The following is a 17,230-nucleotide window of genomic DNA, read 5'->3' as shown; positions in this document are numbered from 1 at the left end:
TGAGATCTCACCTCTTTTCTCACCTCATGAATTTTCATGATTTCTTCATCGTATATGCTTTGTCAAACATGAACGTAAATGATTTGTCGAAACTTCATCGTATATGCTTTGTCAAGACTTCTTCATCGTAATGAGCGTAAATCAGACAAAAATATATTTTAGGTGAAGAGGTGAGATCTCACCTCTTTTCTCACCTCATGAATTTTCATGATTTCTTCATCGTATATGCTTTGTCAAACATGAACGTAAATGATTTGTCGAAACTTCATCGTATATGCTTTGTCAAGACTTCTTCATCGTAATGAGCGTAAATCAGACAAAAATATATTTTAGGTGAAGAGGTGAGATCTCACCTCTTTTCTCACCTCATGAATTTTCATGATTTCTTCATCGTATATGCTTTGTCAAACATGAACGTATATGCTTTGTCAAACATGAACGTAAATGTTTCGTCATGATTTCATCGTAATGAGCGTAAATGATCCAAAAATAATGTTTATGTTAGAATGTTAGATCTAACACCTTTTCTAACATGTTTTCTAACATGGAGGATTTCATTAGATATACACATTCTTCCTTCATTTCATTCTATACACAATTACATCATAGACGATTTAATAGATATAATACTTTACTGTTTCATTAGATATACACATTCTTCCTTCATTTCATTCTATACACAATTTACATCATAGACGATTTAATAGATATAATACTTTACTGTTTCATCTGATATAAACATTCTTCCTTCATTTCATTCTATACACAATTACATCATAGACGATTTAATAGATATAATACTTTACTGTTTCATTAGATATACACATTCTTCCTTCATTTCATTCTATACACAATTTACATCATAGACGATTTAATAGATATAATACTTTACTGTTTCATCTGATATAAACATTCTTCCCTAAACATTATTTTAGTTAAAGTCCATCAAATATTTTTAGGATACTTTCACCAAATAATATTTATATCTAATGAAATCCTCCATGTTAGAAAACATGTTAGAAAAGGTGTTAGATCTAACATTCTAACATAAACATTATTTTTGGATCATTTACGCTCATTACGATGAAATCATGACGAAACATTTACGTTCATGTTTGACAAAGCATATACGTTCATGTTTGACAAAGCATATACGATGAAGAAATCATGAAAATTCATGAGGTGAGAAAAGAGGTGAGATCTCACCTCTTCACCTAAAATATATTTTTGTCTGATTTACGCTCATTACGATGAAGAAGTCTTGACAAAGCATATACGATGAAGTTTCGACAAATCATTTACGTTCATGTTTGACAAAGCATATACGATGAAGAAATCATGAAAATTCATGAGGTGAGAAAAGAGGTGAGAAAAGAGGTGAGATCTCACCTCTTCACCTAAAATATATTTTTGTCTGATTTACGCTCATTACGATGAAATCATGACAAAACATTTACGAAGAAGTCATGACAAAGCATATACGATGAAGTTTTGACAAATCATTTACAATGAAATCATGACAAAACATATACGATGAAATCATGACAAAACATTTACGAAGAAGTCATGACAAAGCATATACGATGAAGTTTCGACAAATCATTTACGATGAAATCATGACAAAGCATATACGCTCATTACGATGAAGAAGTCATGACAAAACATAAACGAAGAAATCATGACAAATCATTTACGATGAAATCATGACAAAACATAAACGAAGAAGTCATGACAAAGCATATACGATGAAGTTTTGACAAATCATTTACGTTCATGTTTGACAAAGCATATACGATGAAATCATGACAAATCATTTACGTTCATGTTTGACAAAACATAAACGAAGAAATCATGACAAATCATTTACGATGAAATCATGACAAAGCATATACGCTCATTACGATGAAGAAGTCATGAAAATTCAATGAGGTGAGAAAAGAGGTGAGATCTCACCTCTTCACCTAAAATATATTTTTGTCTGATTTACGCTCATTACGATGAAATCATGACAAAACATTTACGAAGAAGTCATGACAAAGCATATACGATGAAGTTTTGACAAATCATTTACAATGAAATCATGACAAAACATATACGATGAAATCATGACAAAACATAAACGAAGAAGTCATGACAAAACATTTACGATGAAGTCATGACAAAACATAAACGAAGAAGTCATGACAAAACATATACGAAGAAATCATGACAAAACATGTACGATGAAGTTTTGACAAAGCATATACGAAGAAGAAATCATGAAAATTCATGAGGTGAGAAAAGAGGTGAGAAAAGAGGTGAGATCTCACCTCTTCACCTAAAATATATTTTTGTCTGATTTACGCTCATTACGATGAAGAAGTCTTGACAAAGCATATACGATGAAATCATGACAAAACATAAACGAAGAAATCATGACAAAACATTTACACTCATTACGATGAAGAAGTTTCGACAAATCATTTACGTTCATGTTTGACAAAGCATATACGATGAAGTTTCGACAAATCATTTACGCTCATTACGATGAAGAAGTCTTGACAAAGCATATACGTTCATTACAATGAAGAAGTCATGACAAAACATATACGATGAAGTTTCGACAAATCATTTACGTTCATGTTTGACAAAGCATATACGTTCATTACGATGAAGAAGTCATGACAAAGCATATACGATGAAATCATGACAAAACATATACGATGAAGTTTCGACAAATCATTTACGTTCATGTTTGACAAAACATATACGATGAAATCATGACAAAACATTTACGCTCATTACGATGAAGAAGTCTTGACAAAGCATATACGATGAAGTTTTGACAAATCATTTACGTTCATGTTTGACAAATCATTTACGATGAAATCATGACAAAGCATATACGCTCATTACGATGAAGAAATCATGAAAATTCAATGAGGTGAGAAAAGAGGTGAGAAAAGAGGTGAGATCTCACCTCTTCACCTAAACATTATTTTTGGGTCATTTACGCTCATTACGATGAAATCATGACAAAACATTTACGAAGAAGTTTGACAAAGCATATACGAAGAAATCATGAAAATTCAATGAGGTGAGAAAAGAGGTGAGAAAAGAGGTGAGATCTCACCTCTTCACCTAAACATTATTTTTGGGTCATTTACGCTCATTACGATGAAATCATGACAAAACATTTACGAAGAAGTTTGACAAAGCATATACGAAGAAGTCTTGACAAAACATTTACGTAAACATTTATTTCCTGCTGTGTTGTCAAAATGTCATGTTGTCTCATTTTTTCAGAGAAGTTCATTAACCTGGTAGCACATGGTAACATGGTAGCACCTTCAGTTCTTCAAAAATAATTCATAACTGCCTTCCCCTGCTGTGTTGTCAAAATGTCATGTTGTCACACTTTTTCAGAGAAGTTCATTAACCTGGTAGCACATGGTAACATGGTAGCACCTTCAGTTCTTCAAAAATAATTCATAACTGCCTTCCTTCTGTGTTGTTGTCAAACATGAACGTAAACATTATTTTTGGTTCATTTACACTCATTACGATGAAATCTTGACAAATCATTTACGATAAAATCATGAAAATTCAATGAGGTGAGAAAAGAGGTGAGAAAAGAGGTGAGATCTCACCTCTTCACCTAAACATTATTTTTGGGTCATTTACGCTCATTACGATGAAATCATGACAAAACATTTACGAAGAAGTTTGACAAAGCATATACGAAGAAGTCTTGACAAAACATTTACGTAAACATTTATTTCCTGCTGTGTTGTCAAAATGTCATGTTGTCTCATTTTTTCAGAGAAGTTCATTAACCTGGTAGCACATGGTAACATGGTAGCACCTTCAGTTCTTCAAAAATAATTCATAACTGCCTTCCCCTGCTGTGTTGTCAAAATGTCATGTTGTCACACTTTTTCAGAGAAGTTCATTAACCTGGTAGCACATGGTAACATGGTAGCACCTTCAGTTCTTCAAAAATAATTCATAACTGCCTTCCTTCTGTGTTGTTGTCAAACATGAACGTAAACATTATTTTTGGTTCATTTACACTCATTACGATGAAATCTTGACAAATCATTTACGATAAAATCATGACAAATCATTTACGATAAAATCATGACAAAACATATACGATGAAGTCATGACAAAGCATATACGTTCATTACGATGAAGTCATGACAAAGCATATACGAAGAAGTCATGACAAAACATATACGATGAAGTCATGACAAAACATATACGATGAAGTCATGACAAAACATTTATGTTATACAGTAATGTTAGTCATGAATGTTTGTCCTACGTGTTGGCGTTAGTGTTGAAAAATAATGTTTGTCCTACATGAAGCCGTACAAGCGTTTGAATTTGTTTATGAATAAAATTACACTCTTGTTTTCTGTATCTATCATAGAAACATAAGCAGCACCTGTTTTTGTAAAGTTTATATGAAGTTTTCGATAGTTAAGACCTGTATAATAATAGAATGCGTCCTCATTCTCAACATAGTAGTAGAACTCAAACGAATGCTTACCATAATCTGTTATTTCAACAGCTTCGTCAGATATTTCATCAACGAACTCATAAACTATATCGCCATACTTGCTTTTATTTCTATTGTTTTCAGATCTAGAACACCAACGAAGGTTTGAGATTCTGTTGTCCGTTCTATCATGATTTATATGGTCTATTTCTTTCAAATTGTTTGGATTTTCAATCCACTGTTCTGCAATAATTCTATGCTTTAAGTACATTTTGTTGTTTAAACTAAGCACAATATAACCATAATTATTTAAGTATTCACTCATAATATGTTTGTCTTTCTTTCGACGAATAGTAAAAGGATATGTCGTACAAATCTCATAATCTTCATGATTTCTCAATGTTTCCCATTGAGTTTGTTCCCCACTAACGTTCTCATTGACGTCCTCAATATCTTCTTCCTCACTGAACTCGTCAATATTTTCACTAGCTCCTTCTGTAATGTTTTCATCGGCATTGTCATTGACTTCTTCTGTAATGTTAGATGTTGTTGTTTCGCTCATGTTCTTTCACTAATGTTAAAAAGTTATGTTGTACGAATTTTGAACAGAATTTAGAGCAGTTATGAAACAATGAAGTACTTTTACGCTATTGAAAGGAACTATGAGAGTGAAGTACATGACAGCAATGACAAAAGGAACTAATATCAAACCTAATGAAATCGCTCACGAGGACATAGAGCTTAACAAGTACTTTGTGGAGTATCTTATAAGTGAAGAGTATGTAAGACCTTACTTCATGTTTGACAGCATGAATGAGGATGTTATTTCATGGTTAAAGAATATAAGCAATGTTTTCGGTAAGTACGTCATAGATGACAAAGGTCTTGTTGTATTTTATGAGACAGCAATACGAACACAGGAACTAATGGATATTATGCACTCAACAGCAAAGAAAGGATTTAGTACTATTGGCATGAATGAACATTGCAGGAATGACATATACAACCTATGCTCACGAAAGCCTTACACAAAAGCAATACAAATGATAGAACATAAGTGTCTAAGGTCAGCAAATGAAATCATTACTGTCAGTGGTTATGAAAGAACTGTTAGCAAAGATGAGTGGAAACAGCTATTCATATTAAGGAAGGACGTTGCTGAACTAGTTAAACCTGTTGCACAAACATTGTTTCAGATAAGACCAGCAATGACTAAGAACCCTTTGACCTTAGTCAATGAGACCATAGAGGTTGAAGATAATGACATGAAAGAACTAGGAATGAATGAGAGAAGTTGTGAAGGATGTTTGAGTCAAAACACATGGTTCTTCAGAGCTGTTAAGAAACTTAGTAAAGAACGACAGAAATATTTTATAGAGAAGTATTGCAAAGGATGTGTAAATGAATTGTTTGAAATAGAACTTAGAGACACTTTCACACTAAAGGACTTGAGGAAAAATAAGTACATGAGTGAGGACGGTATTGACATAGCTAGTGTTATAAATGACTTAAGAAGATGTGTTGTTGTTATTGACGGAGCACGTATGACATATCTAGTGAAAGATTATGATGGAATACGAGACACAACAACACTTGTGTCAGTAGATAGCAAGGAATTCAATAAGCTCATGAAGAGTATTTATGTAGGACGTATTGAGGAGAAGGATGTGAACGCACTGATGATTTATGAAGCGGGTCAGAACAAGAACTATCTTATGAAGTCAGGCATGAGATTCTTTGACGAAAGAGATGACATTTACAGCTATTTCAGAGGATATGAGTATGAGGTACTGAATGAAGTAGATGAGAACGTTATTGAAGGATATTTGAAACATGTTCACGATGTCATATGTAATGAGGATGAAGAGCTTTATGAGTATGTTTTGAACTGGTTCGCCTACATCGTTCAAAATCCTTGTGGAAAGACTGGAACAGTACTTTTGTTAATAGGAAAGCAAGGAACTGGTAAGAATGTACTTAGTAATGTTCTATGCGAGCTCATTAGCAAGTACGCCAACAATAATATAACGGCAATAGAGAATGTGGTTGGTAGATTCAATGCTGCTATTGAGAACATGAAGCTCATCGTATGCAATGAACTAAGCTCATGCGATACGTCTAAGGTCATGAACCACGACGCACTAAAGTCAATAGTAACAGAGACTCAGTTGGACTTAAATCAGAAGTGTCAGCCAGTAAGAAAGATAGAGAATGTTTGTAATATCATCATGATATCTAACAACTTCAACTCAGTAAAGATTGACAAAGACGACAGAAGATTTGTTGTCATTGACGTAAGCAGCAGATACAAAGGAAATTACGAATATTTCTCAAATCTCATTGAAAGCTTTAATGAAGAGTTTTATTCAAACTTACTGACGTACTTCATGAGAAAGATTTAAGTGAATTTGATGTAAGGAAGATACCATTCACCAGGGCTAAACAAGAACTCATCGAAATGAACAAAACACCTTACCAAATGTTTTACGAGGAGTTCTATGAAAAGTTTGTATCCGGATGGAATTGTACAGAGTGCTACAGAAGATATAAAGAGTTTGCGAAGGAGAATGAATTCTTTGCATGTAGTTCAAATGTATTTGGTGGCAAGATGAGAGAATTTGTGAAGAGAAGTAGAAAGCGAGACGGTTCTGCAAGAAGTTATATTTACGAAGCAAGTATGATATTAGAAGGTCGTGGAAAGAAAGAAACAGTGAATTATGAGGAAGTGCTTGAAAAATTCATGGAGTACATGGGAAGCAATATAACATACAACAAAGACATATACAGTGAGTTTAAGTACTACTGTGAACAGCATGAGATTGAAGTAATGAGTAAAGGAGACTTTGAAACGCTTATGAAAGACAGTAAGGAGGTCGTTCATGCAATAATGAAATAGTTCATGAGAACAGTGAGGAGGTCATACATGCAATAATGAAATAGTTCATGAGAACAGTGAGGAGGTCGTTCATGCAATAATGAAATAGTTCATAAGAACAGTGAGGAGGTCGTTCATGCAATAATGAAATAGTTCATGAGAACAGTGAGGAGGTCGTTCATGAGAACAGTAAGGAGGTCGTTCATGCAATAATGAAATAGTTCATGAGAACAGTAAGGAGGTCGTTCATGCAATAATGAAATAGTTCATGAGAACAGTGAGGAGGTCATACATGCAATAATGAAATAGTTCATGAGAACAGTAAGGAGGTCGTTCATGCAATAATGAAATAGTTCATGAGAACAGTGAGGAGGTCATACATGAATGCAATGATGAAATAGTTCATGAGAACAGTGAGGAGGTCATACATGCAATAATGAAATAGTTCATGATGTCGTTCGTGAAGAAGCCATTGCAACAAAGAATGAGATAAAGGATTTCATAGAACTTAACAAGGAGGAGTTTAAAGAAGGCTATGAAGTGAAAAGATGTGAAGAAGATTTCTTGGCGTATTTGAAGAAAAAGAGACTAAAGCCAATGGCTCAAAATAAGTTTCAATCGATGTTTGAAAAGAAACGTTTGAGCTATGGTGGTGTAAGAAGCACATATTACTTTGTTAAGAAGTGAGGACATTTATTTTTGTTGTTAGTGTTGGAGTTTGTGATTGTTGTTAGTGTTTGTCGTTAGTGTTGGAGTTTGTGGTTGTTGTTAGTGAGAGAATAAATTAAATCATGAACTTTGCCATGGTCTCTGTCCCTAGTAGTTTTCATTAAGTTCTGGAAATAATGAAAGTCATAAACTTTGCCATGGTCTCTGTCCCTAGTAGTTTTCATTATCTCACAGAGTTAATGAAAGTCATACTTTCTATCAGATGAAGCATGCAGATGAACATAACGAAAGTTAGTGAGTTTGCCACGAGTTATGAATAAAATATTGGCATATTAGATGAGATAGCTGATGAAACAGATGAAGATAAATTAAATCTTGGACTTTGCCACACTCTGTCCCTAGTTCCTCAAAATCCTTGACAACGTTGCTTAGAAATTTTGGTTCAAAACCTCATCTGATTTTAATCTGTTATGCTACCTGTTAAGTTTCGCGAGATTATAAATGTCATGGAGTTATATAAAAAGGAGGGACAGCTAGGGACACTGGAAGTACTTGTAAGGCTATCTGTTAAGATTGCATGAAATACTAAAAAGTCATGAAATCCATTATCGTTGTGCTAGCTTCACCTTAGAGTAAAATGACGACTAAAGTCACTGAAGCAATTAAACAAAAGTTTTTGGTAGAATACCTTAAATCAGGAACTATTCCAGAAGGTTTTTACATTCATACTATGAAAGATGGTAGAGTTCAGTTTAGAAAGATAAAGCAACCATTAGATAAAGAAGGAATTTTGAGAAAGATTAAACTTCATGAGGACAACATTGCTGAACTTAAGAAGAAGTTAGAAGAGTTGGATAAAGGAAGAGAGTTATAAAGCAATGAATTCAACAGGGTGAAAAAACAGGGTGAAAAAAGAGGTGAGATCTCACCACTTCACCTAAATCTATTTTTGTGCTATGTTTTCATACGTGTGAGGGTGGTGATATCATTAATTTTTAAGTTTATTTTTTATTTTATTTTTATTTTATTTTTATATAAATGACGAAAACTATTGAGATAACAAACTACAACGGTCATGAGTTCAAGAATTTGTTCTTCGTTCCTCGTGAAAATACATTCTATCAGATACGAGGGAGAAAGGGTAAAGTTAGTTTGAGCGTTTATGAAGGAATGAAGAATGGAAAGTTTATACAAGCATACGATACAAACGGTAAACGTGTTTCATTAGCTTTGTCAAAACTTACTAACATTCATTTTGACAGTGACTTTGACTCTGACGATTGGAGCGACAGCAGCGATACTGAAGAATATGAACTATTGTGTGAAGCACAGCAATGGGAAGAGTTGCAATACTTTTGTAAGTGAGAACGTTTATTTTTTACAGTAGTGAGGTGAAGTGGTTGGCGGCTTTATAAATATTTAAGGTTAAGTTGGTGTTTGTGTTTGTGTTGTAAAATAAACTTTAACGGTTTTCTAAAGTGTCAAACCGTTATCTTGGACAAGGTGGAACGCAGTGCCGCCGTACCCAAGATAGGTATACTAACTAACATTGCTGAACTTAAGAAGAAGCTAGAAGAGTTGGAGAAAGGAAGAGAGTTATAAAGCAATGAATTCAACAGGGTGAAAAAACAGGTGAAAAAAGAGGTGAGATCTCACCACTTCACCTAAATTTATTTTTGTGCTATGTTTTCATACGTGTGAGGGTGGTGATATCATTAATTTTTAAATAAATGTGGGAACAAAAATAAAGCATATCTACTCAACAGGAATGAGATCCTTACTGACTATGTATTCGTTTAATGCTTGATGAAAACAATGGTACATATTATCGTATGGGTATACACAACGTCTGTTTCCATCGTCGTCGTATATGTAGAGCTCAAATCCAGTCCAACCTTCTTTTGTACAATATGTAGCTTTATTTAAGTATGCATTTATGTAGATAAGGCAATTTTCTTCATCGCTCCAGAAATAATTTTTCGTCTTTGTTGAAATAGTTTTCGTTCCTCTGCGACCATAAGGAATGTATGCAATGAATTTTGCGTCATATGGGATTGTAATATATTCAGGGTTTCTTTCATCGTCAATGGGTCTGTCTTTGTTAAAATGCATGTTTCTCAGTTTTACTTGAGTTTTGAATAGTTCACGGAAACGTTCTGGGAAAGAGTCATAGTAAATGTAGTCGGACATGTCTTTGTAATGAAATAAAAAAGTTGGAAAATAAATAAAATAAGGTTATTTTTTATTTAGTGAAGTCGTTAGTGAAGTCGTTTATGTGTCAGATGGTTTTGTAAATATTTAAGGTTAAGTTGGTGTTATGGTTGTGTTGTAAAATATACGTTACAGGTTTCGTAAAGTGTCAAAACCGCTAAGTGGTGTACGGAGGCGCGCAGTGCCACAGTACACAACTTAGGGATACTAACTATTATTACGCTGTGAATGTGTCAACAGCGGTCATGCCTGTAACTGTATCCCATATTTGCCACAACCTTTCTGTATCTGCATTTGTGTATTTCGGTTTCAGCTGATACATTTGATATGGCGTGTAATTTGTTCCAGTTAATGGATTAATTGGGAGATCTTCATGCGGTGTGTTATTATTGTACTCCCAAATAAAGGCAGGAATAGCCTGAATGCTTTGGCAGCGCTCCAATGTCGGCCAGAATCTCTCAATCTTCCCATTTTGGTAGGGAGAATGAGAGTCTGTATGCCGCCATTGGACGCCCCAAAGATCAAGTAGATCTTGAAAGGCGCCCCTATTTTCTGAACCGTTGTCGGTCCAGAAACAATAAGGGGCGCCAAATTCAATGAAGGCGGAAGCCGCAACGTTCGCTGTCGTCGCTGCCAGCATATCTGGTATTTGTATACACGCTAGGACTTTGCGGCTAAAATCGTCGATTATGCCATAAATATACTGGCCACGAACACCCCTAAAATAATGAACATCTGCGTGCCAGATAAGATTGGGTGAAAGCGCCCAATATCTTACTGCTGTTTCTGGCCCGGCATGCTCTAATCGCGTCTTGGTGAAATGATTTTCTTTGAAGTATCTGCGTACTTCTCTATAAGATACATCAATTTGTTGTAATTTCAAACGTTTCCATTGTTTTGTTTGACCACAGGGAAAGGCCCAGTGGTCATGTATCACAGCAAGAGCTTTGATTTGGTCGTAGGGATTGACCCTACGACCTTTCTTGCCTTTAGGCAATGGGATATTCTGTAAGCTAAATTGATTTTGTAAAAAAGATTTTGAAACATCTAAATATTTGAAATCATTTGATTGAAGGGTTGGGGCGATGGGAACATGGGTGCAAGCTTCTTCCCATGTCATTTTACCTTCTTCAATCTGATTGGAAATACCAATTAGGTAAATTCGATCGACATACCCTTTGTAAGGATTCATTCTAATGAAGTACGTTAACAATCAAAATATTCTATAAGTGTCTAGTATGGAATTCAAAAGAAAAAAGAAAATGGTAACGTAAATAAATGTATTATGAAATAATTTATAATTAAAATGAAAAAAAGAAAAAATAATAAGTAAAGTGACTGGAAATGAAAATCAGTGTACAGTTTTATTTTTTTCTCGCTGTGAAACGTATTCGGTCTTTTTTTTAAAAATTAATTTTTTGTTAGAGATAAGAGCTAAAACTCGGTAAACAACTTCTTTATGTCTAGAAAATTATATCTTGCCTTTTATTTTTTTCTCGCTGTGAAACGTATTCGGTCATTTTTTTTAAAATTAATTTTTTGTTAGAGATAAGAGCTAAAACTCGGTAAACAACTTCTTTATGTCTAGAAAATTATATCTTGCCTTTTATTTTTTTTCTCGCTGTGAAACGTATTCGGTCTTTTTTTTAAAAATTAATTTTTTGTTAGAGATAAGAGCTAAAACTCGGTAAACAACTTCTTTATGTCTAGAAAATTCTATCTTGCCTTTTATTTTTTTCTCGCTGTGAAACGTATTCGGTCTTTTTTTTAAAAATTAATTTTTTGTTAGAGATAAGAGCTAAAACTCGGTAAACAACTCCCCCATGTCTAGAAAATTTAACATTCGTCTCCCATTTTTATATATTTGGTTTAGAATGTTCGAAAATGCGTAATATGGTCATTAATATTAATTGAAAAGAACCTTGAATTAATTCAATCTGATCTCACAAAATATTTTAAATTACAAACTTTGTAGTTTGAATAGATAATTGGTAATAAACTCAAATAACTAGTTTATTTTTGAATAAAAATTATTTGAATGTATTCAATTTTGTGAATTTTCCTTCAAAAATCAAGTTTAAATATCTTATTTGCCATATAATTATAAATACAATGAAACATATTCGAAATTGAAAAGAATGACTTTTTCTGTTCTTTCAATCATTCAATTTGAATTTTGCAATATTGGATTTCTCATTAGATAGCTATTAAAAACAACAAGCAATTTAACTTACATTCAAATTTATTTGTGTTATATTCAATCTTCTCAAAACTTATAATTTTCGGCTATAGCATGATTATATGCTATATAATATAATAAACCTATAATAGTATCATTCTTTCAATTATTTGAAGAGAAAACCGAAAAAATCTATTTTCGGTCTATAACAATATTGAAAAGTGTGATGAGACTTGCAAAATTCATTAACATTTACTCTTATTTGAATTATTTTATGGTTTTATAATTGGAAGAAATTTTATTGTACAACCATACTTCATTTCAAAAAGATACTTCATTAAAAATTCATATCGTAAATAAAAAATATACCTAATTGATTATTATAAGAATAGCATATTGAATGTGATGCATTGAATTGAAAATAACCAGTCATATTCAATTCTTCAATTATTTCTGAAATATTGTATACAAAAGTAAAGGAAATATTTATATGATCGATATTTTATATTTATAAAGAATGAAATTCTCTATTATTTGAACCAATTTTTGATTTCTCAAATTTATAAAGTTTTTTAAATTATGTCAGCAAACACCAATTCAAGTCACTGTAAATTGTTTAATACTTTTCTAAAAATCCTAGCTGGCAGCAAATTTAATATTTTCAATGAATGCTATTTCAAGGCATAATTTCACAAAATACCATGTATATGTATATTTTTGGCCCTATTTATTCCATAAATGGTTTGCGTTGATGAATATATTTCAATTTTTCAGATCCTTTGATAAATCCCATTTAGTGAATAATATAACATCTCGCTTTGAGTTAACTATTGAGCCTGGTAGCACTCCATAATTTTTTTTCCATTATTATAAATGCTTCAATATCTTATTTTCTTTAGGCACTATTAAAATATTTTGGGATTTTATTATGTTAAATTGATAATATTTGAATTCATAAATAATTTCATTAAAATTTTATATAAAATACAAACATATAATACAAACACGATTAGAAATCACCATGGAGGAACTTATCATCATCTTCAAGATTGGATTGATTCGTAGGTTCGAACATTTCATCTTCACCTAAATTTTGCACAGCGATATCTGGTGTATCATCCTCAAGGAAATGAATATCGGTCATAGTACGTTCAGGATCATCATCTAAGTCGGCAGTTTCTTCGAAAGTAGAGCTTGTTGATGGTGCATCACGAGATTTTCTGTATAATGTAATGCCAATCAAAGCTAAACAGAAAATGGATGCAATAACAATGGCTGATATAAGAATTACAGTTGATGATTTCATGGAGCTTGCGTGTGTATTATCTTCAACATATATGATAGTGATGTATGTAACATTTGTTATGATATAAATTGATGTTGGAACAACATAAAAAGTAACTTGAGAAATCAATGTTTTGCGAATAATTGTTGAATTGATATAAGTTTCGAAGTAAGTTAATGTCTCCTCAGCAGTTGTTGATGATGTCGTATTTGTAAGGGTATACTCCGTAATGTTTGTTTCAACGAGTGTTGAAGATGATTCAATGATTTTTGTGGTTGTCAAAATTTGTGTCAATGTTTCAATAATTGATTCTGTTTCATTGGGTTTAAGTGTTGGTAATGGTGTTGATGGGAATAAAGTAAATTCGGGAGTTTGGATTGGAGTAGTATGCAGTGTTGGTGGTGGAGTGCGTTCTAATGATGGTATATATGAAAATTTTGTTGTTTTTGTGTAAATGGAAGCATGAGAAAAATTTACACTCTGAGTTGTAGCCATTGGCAATTTTGTAATCGGAGTTGCAACAAATGTATAGCTAGTTGGATCTGGAACAGAGGATGTTTCAATTTTTGAAACTGCATTACTTGATGTTGCTTTTGGAATTGATACATTATAAGTTTCTGTTATTGGATAAGAGTCATTATGCGTACAATCAGAATTGTTAACAAATTGAATATATCCTTTCCCAATCAAAGAAGTGGAAAGATGCCAATCTCTAAAGCAATCGTTGACTGTATACCAAAAAATAGGAATCTCATCTTCATTATATAGCATTACATCAACGCCGACATCATGGGCATTATCAAATGATCCGCCATATATCATCTTATTCGATTTAAAACTGCATTTTTCTGTATAAAGATTTGTTCCAACGGCAAAAATACCCGCACAACCTCGAGCTTTGATAAAATGTGGAAAGGCACTATACATGTTAAAATTATATTTAGTGGTTGTATCGTTCCTTACATCCATTTCGTTATTTGTGTAATTTCCAGCAGAATTTGAATTAAATTCACAGTTTGAGATTGTAAGACCATAATTATTGTTTTTAAATTCTCTAGTCTCACAAATGGTTTCTATGGTTCCGGCATGATGATTTGCAGTATTTTTGATGAATTTTGTGGTAGTGATATAAACATCTTTAATTCTATTGATTGATATAGCACCACCTGATGAATGTGCTATGTTTCCTGTAAAAAGGCTCGAATTTAGATTTTCTCCGAAAATTTGTATAAAATTAGATTCATCATCGAATTTTTTTAATATTTTGTTGAGATAATGACGCTTGTTCGTTTCGAATATAATTTAGGTGTTCATGACTCAATTTGTTAAGGGTGCACACGAGAGGATCATGTAAACTTCAGAATTTAGAACCTTATTTTTAGGCATTATCTTGGCTACCTATTTAGGCTCGAAAAGCAAAAAATATCAAAAAATACAACTTGACTCCATTATGACCCTTTCATGGAGGTAGTTTTTATCCGTTAGTATTTTCCCTTTGAATCTCTTTACAATTCGAAATCAAATTCAAACCTCAGTAGAAGAAAGGAAGAATCGACTTACTACGGTTGTAATACGAATAAATACATATATTTAATTATTTTTATTTACATAATAATTGTTTGAAGCTCATATTCCATCAAATTTTTAAATAAAAACATTAAAATGTTGAAAATGTTCATATATTTTAATAGGGTTTTGGCACTTTATCGAGGAATTACTACATACATAGGTCGAACTGAACTTATTTTTGAAATTTAAATTATTTATCAAAATTAAAATTTAACTTGAAATTTATAATTATTTAGTCATTTTTGCATAATTCTAAGTAGATTTTGTAAAAAATCAAGAAAGAAAAATTTTCACGTGCTTTATTTTTTCTTTTTTATAATAATACATTTATTATATAATTAACATATTCATAATGTTTCACCCTTTCAAAAATATAATCCTCCTCTCAAATAAACGTACATACGGGTGGCCTCTTTTTCAAAAAATTAAAATTTGAAATTTTGGGCTCAAATATTAGAGATTTTTTCAACCTTCAACGATATATGTTGTCTATATCAGACCTCCTTTCTTTTTGATACTTAACATTGTTCCTAAATCTTAGCCGTTAAGGCTGTTCTGAAAATATTTTTTTTTCGAAAAAATTCGAAAAAAATTCTTAAAATTCAAAAATCCCTTAATTCCTGAGGATTTTGGAAAAAAGTTTTTACATGAACATGTGTATATTATATGAAGTATATTGATAAGGTAAAAATCAAATTTTATTGCATATTCATCGAGAAAATAAACTAACGAATCCCTCAAAATTGAGAGGGTAATCCTCCTCCTCTCAAATAAACGTACATACGGGTGCACCCTTAAAGAATTTTATTTTTCATGAAATTTTATTCAATTACGATCAGTTCAAGTTGTCAAATAAATTTAAGAAAAAATATTTGAGGCATAACAAAATTGAAAGTTCAAAAATTCAAATGACCATAAATTGGAATAAAACAATTATTATTGCAATTGAATATATATCAATAAGGGGAATTTATTTAAAAATTTCAATTATCAATTTTTTGTTCAAAAAACGATTATCAGTATAAATAGAAAGGAAATAAATTTATTAAGAACTAACAAGAAACATTTAAAATTATTTTATACCTTCAATATATGAGAAACGTAGAAATAGAATTTTTCTCTATTAAAAAAGATAGAGATAAATAAAACTAATAAATAAATGGCCATATGATGTCATGATAAAAATTCTTATATATCATTAAGTATCCATGTCTTTGACTGTGTGTCACACGTGATAATTTTGTTACATCTAAATGAAATTAAAATTGCTTTAACTCTTCTTTCGTGTGGTAATTTAGAAAAAAGGCCAGGATTATTCTTATACTGAAGCATCTGTTCGCAAATTTCGTTAAAAGTATGCGGAAGTAAATTATCTGTCAAAAAACGGAGGATAATGGTTTCAAATAGATCGCTACTTTCTTCAGAATGTTCTGATGAATCTGTTTCAATTTCTTCCTTTTTCTCGATAATTTCATTATTTCCTTCAAAGTTTTGATTTGTGTTAGCCCGATTATTTGCATATTTGCTGTTTTTTCTTAATTTTGTATTTAGCATCCAATGATCAATTGAATTAGGATCATGAACAAATAAATGTCGGCCTCTTTTCTTCACAGCACAATTTAGGCGAACAACTCGTAAATTTAATTCAATGAGTGAGCCTCTTTTTGAGTATTTATTTATAATATCCCACTTTTCACGAATATAATCTAAAATATCTTTTTCGGAAGCAGATCCGCCTTTCTTTATAATGCAATCCATTATAGCCATTTGAAGTGGTGAAGATTTTTTCCATTCTGAGCTGCAATATTGTTCCAATGGATGAACAACATTCATAAAACTCTCATCACCTTGATAAATAACTTTCTCCTGCTTGTTCTTATCTGTCTTCCTTCGGTTATAACGCTTTTTCTTTTTATATCTGAGATAAACATTGTAATCGGAATCATCTTCATTCATAAT

At 32.1% G+C, this 17,230-nt stretch overlaps 6 protein-coding genes and 1 pseudogene across 7 annotated transcripts, besides 5 other annotated features; 3 read left to right on the top strand and 4 right to left on the bottom strand.

Moving 5' to 3' along the window:
- Positions 1 to 4,340: 4,340 nt before the first annotated feature.
- Positions 4,341 to 5,045, bottom strand: TVAGG3_0657690 (His-Me finger endonucleases family; the record flags this gene model as incomplete). Its single annotated transcript, XM_051241896.1, has 1 exon — positions 4,341 to 5,045. The coding sequence occupies one exon, from the start codon at positions 5,043 to 5,045 to the stop codon at positions 4,341 to 4,343; it is 705 nt and encodes a 234-aa protein (XP_051088483.1).
- Positions 5,046 to 5,145: 100 nt separating this feature from the next.
- TVAGG3_0657680 lies at positions 5,146 to 7,379 on the top strand (annotated as a pseudogene). The gene has a single exon. A coding segment is annotated over exon 1 (2,234 nt).
- A 1,285-nt stretch (positions 7,380 to 8,664) lies between these two features.
- On the top strand, positions 8,665 to 8,901 carry TVAGG3_0657670 (uncharacterized protein; the record flags this gene model as incomplete). The annotated part of the gene is made up of 1 exon (XM_051241895.1): positions 8,665 to 8,901. The coding sequence occupies one exon, from the start codon at positions 8,665 to 8,667 to the stop codon at positions 8,899 to 8,901; it is 237 nt and encodes a 78-aa protein (XP_051088482.1).
- Positions 8,885 to 9,572: a mobile genetic element.
- Positions 9,066 to 9,392, top strand: TVAGG3_0657660 (uncharacterized protein; the record flags this gene model as incomplete). Its single annotated transcript, XM_051241894.1, has 1 exon — positions 9,066 to 9,392. The coding sequence occupies one exon, from the start codon at positions 9,066 to 9,068 to the stop codon at positions 9,390 to 9,392; it is 327 nt and encodes a 108-aa protein (XP_051088481.1).
- A 39-nt stretch (positions 9,573 to 9,611) lies between the features above and the next one.
- Positions 9,612 to 10,451: a mobile genetic element.
- On the bottom strand, positions 9,783 to 10,217 carry TVAGG3_0657640 (uncharacterized protein; the record flags this gene model as incomplete). The annotated part of the gene is made up of 1 exon (XM_001330430.1): positions 9,783 to 10,217. The coding sequence occupies one exon, from the start codon at positions 10,215 to 10,217 to the stop codon at positions 9,783 to 9,785; it is 435 nt and encodes a 144-aa protein (XP_001330465.1).
- A 7-nt stretch (positions 10,452 to 10,458) lies between the features above and the next one.
- Positions 10,459 to 11,430: a mobile genetic element.
- A 357-nt stretch (positions 11,431 to 11,787) lies between these two features.
- Positions 11,788 to 12,626: a mobile genetic element.
- A 795-nt stretch (positions 12,627 to 13,421) lies between these two features.
- Positions 13,422 to 14,947, bottom strand: TVAGG3_0657600 (uncharacterized protein; the record flags this gene model as incomplete). The annotated part of the gene is made up of 1 exon (XM_001330429.2): positions 13,427 to 14,671. The coding sequence occupies one exon, from the start codon at positions 14,669 to 14,671 to the stop codon at positions 13,427 to 13,429; it is 1,245 nt and encodes a 414-aa protein (XP_001330464.1).
- Positions 14,948 to 15,031: 84 nt separating this feature from the next.
- Positions 15,032 to 16,065: a mobile genetic element.
- Positions 16,066 to 16,358: 293 nt separating this feature from the next.
- TVAGG3_0657580 (uncharacterized protein) lies at positions 16,359 to 17,227 on the bottom strand (the record flags this gene model as incomplete). Its single annotated transcript, XM_001330428.1, has 1 exon — positions 16,460 to 17,227. The coding sequence occupies one exon, from the start codon at positions 17,225 to 17,227 to the stop codon at positions 16,460 to 16,462; it is 768 nt and encodes a 255-aa protein (XP_001330463.1).
- Positions 17,228 to 17,230: the final 3 nt, after the last annotated feature.

Source organism: Trichomonas vaginalis, chromosome III, assembly GCF_026262505.1.
Source record: "Trichomonas vaginalis G3 chromosome III, whole genome shotgun sequence".
Classification (NCBI taxonomy): Eukaryota; Parabasalia; order Trichomonadida; family Trichomonadidae; genus Trichomonas; species Trichomonas vaginalis.
Note: the sequence above shows the minus strand (reverse complement) of the source record. Positions and strands in the feature narration are given on the sequence as shown.